The 9616-nt window shown below is 57.0% G+C and overlaps 2 protein-coding genes across 7 annotated transcripts in view; one reads left to right on the forward strand and one right to left on the reverse strand.

Annotated features, from left to right (window-relative positions):
* The window catches only part of MYLK3 (myosin light chain kinase 3), a 34623-nt gene extending 32907 nt beyond the window's left edge, over positions 1-1716 (forward strand). For all 5 annotated transcript variants that reach the window (XM_045819009.1, XM_045819011.1, XM_045819008.1 and 2 more), the window contains exon 13: positions 161-1716. In XM_045819009.1, coding sequence (XP_045674965.1) covers positions 161-220 — 60 coding nt within the window. In that variant the 3' untranslated portion in view covers positions 221-1716. The remainder of the gene's footprint in view (positions 1-160) is intronic.
* Positions 1717-4036: 2320 nt separating this feature from the next.
* Positions 4037-9615, reverse strand: ORC6 (origin recognition complex subunit 6). Of its 2 annotated transcripts, XM_045819016.1 has the most exons (7): positions 9228-9615; positions 8001-8130; positions 6910-7073; positions 6617-6706; positions 5912-6024; positions 5191-5262; positions 4037-4697 (listed from the first exon to the last, which is right to left on the reverse strand). In XM_045819016.1, the coding sequence occupies exons 1-7, from the start codon at positions 9290-9292 to the stop codon at positions 4570-4572; spliced, it is 762 nt and encodes a 253-aa protein (XP_045674972.1). In that variant the 5' UTR covers positions 9293-9615; the 3' UTR covers positions 4037-4569. The 2 variants fall into 2 exon arrangements, with proteins under 2 accessions (XP_045674972.1, XP_045674973.1); XM_045819017.1 differs by lacking the exon at positions 6617-6706.
* Between the last annotated feature and the right edge of the window lies 1 nt (position 9616).

Here is a 9616-nt window from a genome sequence, read left to right on the forward strand (position 1 = left end):
TCACGTGACTGGTTCACCGTGCGTTTGCTGAAATTTCAGTTTCCCCTTTTATCAGCTTTAAAGGAACTCAAATGCCTCACTGAAGTCCTTTTATGTATTTATTTTTTTTAATTGGTCTAAGAATATGCCTGCTTCCCTTTTTCTCTCTCCGTTCCTCCAGAAACATTTCAACGTGGTGACCGCAGCCAACAGGTTAAGGAAGTTCCCATCCTGCTCCTAAGGCCCGACTCCGCTGCTCACCTGGGCCGGGAAGGCACCGAGACCAGCGGCGACGCGAGGGCTGGAGGTTTCAAACCATCGGGCCTTTGGCTAATACCGATCCCACTTATTTTGTAGAGAAGGCGACGGTGGTTGCCTTCCTTGTGGAAGAAAAGGGGGCTCTAAAGACAGTGCCTGGAGAGCTTTTTTCTGCCTTAGCAGGCCACTGAGCTTGAACTGCCTTGTTGCTCCCCAAGTGTAGGCGCTGGGGGGGTAGGAGCTGGGGGGGTAAGCGTGGGCGCGCTGTCCGTAGGTAGGGAAGCTTGTGTTTGCGCGGGCCGGGGCGGGGTTCTGAACATGCCGACTCAGGAACGGGGCGTGTCGGTGGGTCAGCGGCATCTCCCGTCGCCGCACCTGGAGCTCCTGCCAGTCCGATTGGCTCGCGGGTGGGCGGACGTGACCCCGTGGGCCCCGCTCCCGGTGCAGCAGCGCGGACTCAGGGCAGTGGGCCCCCCGCTTGTTTGACCCTGGGCTCCCTCGTGGGAACCGAAACGTGCAATGTTTAGTAGTCTTCCACGTTTCAGAATGTGCAACCGTCCTAGCGAAACCGGAACAAGGGTCGTTTTGAATGTGCTTTTAAAGTCTCCACCCACCCCCGGCCCCTCCCAATTCCGCCCTGTCCGGCGCCCGCTGACGCCCCGCCCTCGGCCGTGAATGGGGGTCCGGGGGGCCTGGGAACCGACGTGCAGTGTGGGAGAGAGGAGAACAGGGCAGACGGGCACCTTGCGGAGGGAGACGTTAGTGAGGGTGCGCACTGGCCGTGCAGCTGCCCTACCCAGCGCCGAACAAGGAGTCCTTCGCTGTTCGGACGCCAACAGTCCTTCTCATGTCCTCACTTCTCACCCGACGATCTGTTCCGTTCCCACCGCAGCCCCTCGGGGCAGCAGTTTTAGTCGGAGTAGTCACTTTGAGTTGTTAATTAGCCAACAGTTTCTAAGCCTTTCAGGATTTCTGTCCACATAAGGACAGGTTTTGGGCAGGAGGCCTGGGTGTGGGGGTTCGTGCTGCCGTGGTAGCTCTCAAGTTGGCTGTCCTGGTCGGAACCGGGATGATCAGGGCCAGCATGGTGGGCCTGCTGCAAGCCTGCGGCCCCGGGACCTGGGAAGAGGTGGCCTCGTCTGGAGACCGCCCTGTGCGGAGCCGAACAGGGGGTTGGTGGAATGCTCGGTGGTGAAGCAGAGGCCACCTCTCTGCAGAAGGCTGATTTGAGGGCACCTCGCAGAAGGCGCTGGTTACAGGGGGCGTCTTGTGAGTGGGTGAGTCTCAGCCTCTTTGCGAGTGAGGTCCTTGGGGAACGCTCCGGATCGTCCCCAGAAACATGGAGTGCGCCCCTCGGATCCACAGCTGCACGGCGCGCAGGAATGTGGTACGAGCCATCTGCATACCTGAGTAATTTCTGATAGCTCCTTCAGAAACGGAAACCTGGTGAAATAAACTGGAGTAATTTATTTAACACAGTGTGACTCAAACGCATTATTTCCATATGTAATCAGCATAAAAATGATTGAGACACTTTAGAGTCTTTTTTTTTATACCGAGTCTCCAAGATCTGGCGTATGGTTTACACTTACAACACATTCCCACTCGCATGCTAGGTTCTCATCAGACACACTTAACTGGTGTTTAGCTTTCAACAGAATTCGCTGTGGAGAAATACTCAAGTTGTGTGAAATATCTTAACCATTTTCTAACTGAATTAAGCGTCTAGTTTTACATTTACTTAAAGTTGAATTAGAAACTCAGTTCTGTAGTTGTATTAGCCAGTTTTAAGTGCCTGATACTCACAGGTGGATTGTGGCTTCTGTGTTGAACAGGTCAGAGAGAGAACCTTTATCTGCCCAATCTTATTTTCTCCACCACAAGCTGCCACTTTTCACCCACAGTTTCTCTCCAAAGTCCCCTTGCAGCCCACACAAGTGACTGGGGATGTGGATTTTCGCCTCCCTTATCTCAAGTTCTAAAGCTTTTATGAAGCTTTGATTTTCTCCTTTTAAAAGATTTTATTTACTTTTAAAGGGAAGGGGAGGGGGGGAGGAGGAGGGAGAGAGACACCGTCCGTGCCGAGCCAAACTCCGTGTTGCCACGTCCCCGTGGGGGACCCGCTGCAGCTCCAGGCGGGTCTGAACTGACAGGCGTCTCCCCGTTAGTGGAGCGACCGACGCTTCCACGCGCACCCAAGTTTCCCGGGATGGGCGAGGAACCGAACGGGGGTGTGTGGGAAGCAGGTGATGGGGAGAGGGGGTGTCCACTTTTCAGCACTGGTTTTTTTTTACAGTGAGCGTGCGTTACCGTTATCATTAAAAAGCAGCGACTCCGACGTCCAGCGTGGACCTTGTTCTGACCCTCACTGGAGCGAACAAGAGAAGGGTATTTTAGAGACATCCAGGGAAGTGCGTTTCTAACTTGCTTATTGGGTGACGATAGACTTTCTGTTGATGCGGGGGCCTGGTGATGGCGACCCTGGAGGTGGGGTGACTGCAGGAGGAAAGGAGGTGTTCGTCATGCGGGCGTGGCAAGTGCTCATTAGCCGTCGGGTCTGGCTGATCGGTTTGAGGTTTGATCACGCTGTTCTCTTTGCTGTTGTATGTATTTGAAAACTTTCACGATAGTTTTAAAAAAGTCAGTTAAACCACGAGGGGCTGTTCAAGGACTGGGCTTCCCAAAAGCCTTTTCGACAGGAAACAGATGGACTCTCGGTGAGTGGTGAGCTCCCTCACCGGGAGTGTGAGTGGGCTGAGAAGCTGCCGTAGAAAGAATTCCTGCCCTGGGCCCTGGGCGGGCGGTTGGAGAAGACTGCTTTAAGGCAGTTCCCCCGCCCTCCAATAGTCTAAGAAATAACCAAGCACCCACTGGGACCCCGAGAATCCAAACACCTACCGCCACATGTTTATCTGTACGGCGGTGCAGGGGGCAGGAGTCCGATGGGGTTGACGGCGAGGGGGTGCCCAGAGAACAGGGAGGAAACTCCGGCGGGGCTGGGCCAGGCCTCCTCCAGCTCAAACCCCCTGGGCGGGCTCCCAGGTCCCGCGACAGGTCGGTGCCTGAGAGCAGATAAAAGGCCGCCGTCGGGATGGATAACCACTCTGAGGAGGTTTTCAATATTCGGCTGCGTCCAAAATATTAAAATCTTTAACCGGACCGTGTAGACTTTAGTTAAAACCCTGTCTGGCATAACTCAGCGTCCATAGCAACTTATCTTCCACGAAGGCCCTTGCCCGGAGCTTTAAAATAAGTAGCACTTGGTAAGGGTACATTTCTCAGTACGTGGAAATGAAAGGAATAACCCTTGGTCCACTTGGCGTTTAACCCGGAGCAAACGTGTAGTCCACCGAGCGAGAGCCGTGCACATGCGTCTCTGCTATAATGTGTACCGTGTACCGGCGGGCGCCGTGCTGGACACCTTACGTGTGACAACTTGGACTCTCCCCGCAGTGAGCATGGACGCCGTCTCCAGCCCCACGGGCGGATGAGACCTCCAGTGGGGAGCGAACCTGCTCACGGTCACACGGGGCAGCACCCCTAGCCCCCCAAGTCTGCGCTCTGCTGAGCAGCACGGCTTGGCCTGCAGCCCCCGGGCTGCTTTCCTGCCTCGGCGGACAGCTTTGGACGCGGCACGGCCTCCCCAAAGTGAGGGCAGAGGCAACTTGAATACATATAAAAACATTTATTTTTAAAAAATTTTTAAAAGACAATCTCTCTTTTTTTAAAGATTTTATTTATTTTTAGAGAGGGAAGGGAGGGAGAAAGAGAGAGAGAGAAACAGCAATGTGCGGTTGCTGGGGGCCGTGGCCTGCAACCCAGGCATGTGCCCTGACTGGGAATCGAACCTGTGATGCTTTGGTTCGCAGCCCGCGCTCAACCCACTGAGCTACGCCAGCCAGGGCTAAAAACACATTTATTAATGAGGTTGCACCATATATTGCTGCTTTAGTCAAACCAAGAGACTGACACTAGAACTCAAGTAAAACCTGTGAGCCTCCCTTCAGCCTGAGTTTTGAGGCCAGGACAGGCGCCCTGTCTCCCGCTCACAGCCCCACGGCCCCCACCCCGCTCTGTGGGCGGGCCGGCTGGCGGGAGTGCAGCTGTGCCACCCGGGACCGGGCCGAGCTAGTGAAAGTGTCGCCCGGGCCAGGGCCCGGCCCAGGGCCCGGCCCACTGCCTGGAACTCGGCCCCGGTGCGGGTGTCCTTGCCGTCAGGGTGACAGCCCCAGGGCCCTCGCGCCCAGCTCCTGGAGCACCCGCACCTCTGCCCAGCGGAGTCGGGGTGCGAGCCGAGTCAGGGTGTGGCCCGCGGCCGTCTGCAGGCGGGACTCACTCCGCCGCGGCCGCCTGCGCTCTGGCGGCGTTTTCCAGAATCTTCCTCTTCCACTCCTCGTAGTCCAGCGGCTGGTCTTCAGTGGGCTGCGGTTTACGCGGGGGCTCTGCTGCCGTCTCTGTTTCTGCGAGGGGAAATTTTCAAAAGCGTTTCAAAATTTACAGATGACACGAGAAAAAGTAAGCTGCTTCCACAAGTGTCTGACTGTGAAGGTGACAGGGAACAGGCAGGGAAGTGTGGAGTGGAAGCCGCAGCTCACCCCCCAGACTTCCGCTGTGCATCCCGCACCCGAGACGCCGTGACAACAGGTAGCACTTCGCAGGCACGGGGACTGCGTCATCTCACTCCGCCCCCCCCTCGGTTCCAGGGAATGGGAGCTGGCGGGTGCACCCGTCTCAGATGTGGAAGCCGTGGCTCTCAGAAACTAAGTGGTGCGCTTCTAACCGCAGCCAGGACCGGTGGGGCAGGGTTTGAGCCCAGGCTGCCTCCAGCTGTGTCCTCAGTGACACTGCCCCCCCCCCCCGCCCAACAAGTGTAACTGCGAGGCACAGGCTGCGCACTGCCCGTGCCCTCCGTGCACGCCTTCCACGCTCGTCCGTGCAATGCCAGCCCCTTACCCCGTGCTCCTGGAGGTTCAGCTGCTGTCTTCTTTCTCTTCCACGGCGGACTTCCTGAACCTTGAGGGTCTCCTTTAAGGGGGAAAAAAAAGTGTCAAGGTTAATTTTTCTGTTCTCCGTTTTAGTATTTGGACATATTTTGGATGACAAAAACTAGAGTCCGTCCTGGCCGGGTGGCTCAATTGGTTAGAGCGCTGTCCTGACGTGTTGGGGTTGTGGGTTCGATCCGCAGTCAGGGCACATGAAAGAATCCACCCGTGTGTGCACGGATGGGTGGAGAAACAAGTTGATGTTTCTCTCTCTCTTCCCCAATTGCTCTCTCCCTAAAAACAAATTAAAAATAAACCAAAAACAACAACAAAACTAGATCCTTGACTGACCAAACACCAGGAGAAAGGAGGCCTCTCTGGCCTCCCTGGTCAGACTGGAGGTCACCCCCAGACCACCGGACACGCACAGAGGCTGGCGCCTAGCATCGGGGCGCGTGAACAGAGACACTGTTTCCCAGGCCCGGGCTCACGGAGTCACTGGCTCCATAAAAATGACTGAGCCACTTTAACGGAACAACAGGGAAAGCAATGTTCTCACTAAGAACCTATCAGGTCCACATTAAACATGGAATTCAGGAAGCACCACTTTTTGATTCTGAAAACACCGGACTTTCAGTGGCGGGGTTCCGTCTTCACACAGCACGCTCTCGAAACACGGAATGTGTACTCACTGTCCACCTGCTGCCCGATCTTCTCCAGCTGTTTACACAGTCGGTCGAATATGGCTTTTTTCACACCAGATGCAGCTACCATTTTATTTTTATCCACCTTTAGCTTTAAGATCCTACAAAAGAATTTGATAAATTAGTTCTGGAGACCAGTGCGATTATTTTGTTTTCTTTTTTCTTTTTCTCTTTCTTTCTTTCTTTATTTTTTAAAAGATTTTATTTATTTATTTTTAGGGAGAGAAGGGGAGAGAGAGAGAGAGAGAAACATCAATGTGCGGTTGCTGGGGGTTATGGCCTGCAACCCAGGAAAGTACCCAGCTGGGAATTGAACCTGGGACACTTTGGTTCCCAGCCCGCGCTCAATCCACTGAGCTACACCAGCCAGGGCTCTCTTTTTTCTTTTTAAATGGACAATCACAAGTGCCCGCCGTTTGAATGACAGACTCGTCAGTTACAAGAGGCACACACCGGAAGGGAAACGCTCAGGTTGTACGTGCGGCCCCCACGTGGAAAGCGGCCTTCTGGGAACACAGCTTTCCAGGTGTCAGTTGCCTTGTGGGACAAACCGAGTCTGGAAACTTCGCCATTGCCCCCAGTGTGGTATACACAAAAAAGCAGGCCGAGCTGCAATCGATCAGACTAGCGGTGTGACCCGGCGGCGAGACGTGCGCCCCGAAGGGCGGCCCCTGCGCACGCACAGACCCTCACCTGCAGGCCGTGAGCAGTGCGGCGGCCGTGAAGAGCGGCCTGGACAAGTCCAGGTCTGCCTGCTGCGTCTGGGGGAGGCTGGACTCGTAGCTGCGGGAAGGCAGTGTCAGCAGAATGGCTTGTTAGAAAACAGTGTCTCAAAGGGACAGAAAATGCAAACCAGAACTTAAAAATGTATGAGCTGTGCATCCTACCACTGGAGCACATTGGTTATTTTTTAACGCTGAGAATCAGCAGGGCATTGGCTAACGTCAGTAGGGAGACACTTCAGTGAAGGCCCTGGGGCCTCGTACCTTTGCAGCACCTGTGAAGCCAGGCTCACCGCTTCGGTGCAGCCGAACTGCACCGCTAGGTCTCTTATGCCGACACTCGAATTCAGGCCCAGCAAACACTCAAAAGATTTCAGGCAGCTCTGGTACGTCTTCTTGTTCAAACCGGAAAGTGTAGTTAAATACGCCTTTGAGAGGAAACACAGGCACGAACCGTAAGTTCTGTCTGTTAGTGCCTCCACCCCTCCAAGCTGATTCTGCGACCTGTCTCTGCTTAGAGGCTCAGCTCCGTGCGGTCCGCACATGCACACTCACACATGCACACGCCACTACACACGCAGTGCCACTGCAGCCGGGCTGCAGCCCAGGTGCCCAGGGGCCCACGTGCAATTCCCTGGGGGTGGGGATGGGGAGGGAAGAGGGAAACCAGGAGAGAAACGGAGGGTCAACAACGGAGGAGAACCGTCTCTGCCTGGACCTCATCAAGGAGGGGGCAGGGCCGTCCAAGTCCGACGGCAGCCCCCGTTCCCCCCACCTCCAGGCCGGGAAAGGGCGCTGGCTGCAGTCGTTCAAGTGCAGCGTCTGCAGAGGGAGCTGGGCAGGCTGAGGTTCGAGTTAAGAAAAGGCCGGTGAGTTTGCCACCCACTGGGAGCCCAGGGCATTGCTAATGACATTTAATGAGCGTGTCATTTTGTGACCGGTATGGCGTTAGGTGTGCAACACACGGTGCACTATTCAATCCCCGCAGTGACCCGGAGGATTCGAAGACGCTCCCAGCCCTGCCCCACAGATGAGGGCCCTGGAAGCTCACAGGGCCAGTGTGAGATCCAGTCTCAATGCGTGACCCAAGTCCCTAGCCTGTGCCCTCAATCCCTGTGACACCGAAGGAAAAACACGCATGGGTTTCTGCGTGTGGGCCTCAGGAGGCGGCCTGGGAAATGAGATGGTCAAGAGTACAGGGAATGCTGCAAAACCTTCCTTCCTCTCCAACTTGACAAAATGGTTCTAGAGTTCACCTAGAGTGATAACAGCCAGGAAACTTCCAAAACCATCAGAGCTTGGACGGGGGCCAGTCCAGCCAGAAACGGACGTCTGGTCACCCCGGGGACGCTTACCCTGTCCAGGGGGCACCGCGCGCAGGCCGCGGCCAGGTCCAGGCACACGGCCGCCCGGCCGGTCTCCGTGGTGCGTGCAGACAGCCCGGCGCACTTCACCTGCGACAGCCGCAAGTACTCCTCCGCTTTCCTGGGCAGAAGGGCAGCGCGGTCACTCGAGTCTTTCCCAGAAGTCTGTCCCACTCTTGGGCAAACTGAACCCAGCGGGTGGGCCTGACTCTGAGTCCTGGGCAACTTCCCGTGGGGCTGCGGAGGAAGCCCCCATCCTCTGGGGAGGGGCGTCGCGGTTTCGGACCCCACTGCGCTCAAGGACTACTTCCAGGCGAAGGAGGTTCTACGATTCCTCCCCAGACAACCCTTCTCCCTTCCCCACGCTCCTGGAACCGGCGTGAAAGCCCGCGGAGGCTGGCAGGTCGTGCCAGAGTTCCTTCTTTTAGCCTCTAGTTCAGTGGTGCTCAAACTTTAACGCGCGGGACAATCAATCACTCGCGGCGTCTGGAAACAGGACTGGGTCTCACCCCCAGCCTTTCCCAGCAGTGGGCGTGGGGCGGGACCGAAAACGGACTTTTCCCAACAAGGCCCGAGATGACACCGCCGCCGCCGGGAAGGAGCCCCACTTGAGAACCACAGCTCTAGATGGTAACCGAATCCAAGCGGCCTCAGTTCAAATCTTTCAAGAAGCGCCCCTCCCCTCCCCTCCCCTCCCGCCCGCTGCCCCGGGCCGGCTTCACGCCTGACCCTGGATCGTGCACGGTCCTCCCCATCCCGACGCGCTGGCACAGGCTGTTGTTACCTGAGCTCGGGCCGCTCTCCCTGCAACGTTCCAAGGCGGGCCCCTTCTATCATTCGGGTCTCAGCGCAAATGATACCAACCCCCCCCGCCCTATGCTTTTTGCAGGCCAGGCCGCGCTGGGTCCCGGTCGTTCCGGCCACCACTGTTCTGTTTTCTACGTAGTTCTGGCCAACACAGAGACCTCCGCGGGGCCTGTCTCCCATTCCTATGTTTCCCGATGCAGACAGACCCCGAAGCACTAGCTTAGGAATGACCGGAGCTCTCCGACTCTCGCCCGCCACCACCGCCGTGCACACCGGGGAGCCAGCTGCTCCCGGGGACCTCCACAGCCGGCCCCCGCCACCTCCCACAAGACGGCTGCTGGCCTACATCCCGCGGGAGAGATGCGCGGCTCACGGGCCCGGGGTCGCTGCGACGTGCGCGGCCGGACTCACCTCAGTACATCGGGCTCGGCGATGCCCAAGCGCCGGGCTAAGCGCGATACCAGCCCCGACTCCATGGCGCCAGCGAGACTCCAGCGCACCGCCGCCAGCGACGAAACGCGCGCTTCGACGCTGCGCCCTCCAGTGATGGGCGGGCTCCACCCCTCTGCTGCATCCGGATTGGTTTGGACAGGCCGCCCCGCATGCCAATCAGCGGCTTCCTTCTGCGCATGCGCACTCGAGTGCACACGCCACTGGGAACGGGAAAAAGTGGTTCTCTTTCCGTCCTCCGTTCCTCACCAACTCGCTAAACCGTTGCCTTTCCCTTTTGCTAGCTTCTTCCTGTCTCCCAGCGAGTCCCTACTCCTCGGCACCGCCCCGCCCTCTCCCACTCTGTGGAG

Source organism: Phyllostomus hastatus, unplaced genomic scaffold, assembly GCF_019186645.2.
Source record: "Phyllostomus hastatus isolate PE091 unplaced genomic scaffold, TTU_PhHast_1.1 phas_scaffold_345, whole genome shotgun sequence".
NCBI lineage: Eukaryota > Metazoa > Chordata > Mammalia > Chiroptera > Phyllostomidae > Phyllostomus > Phyllostomus hastatus.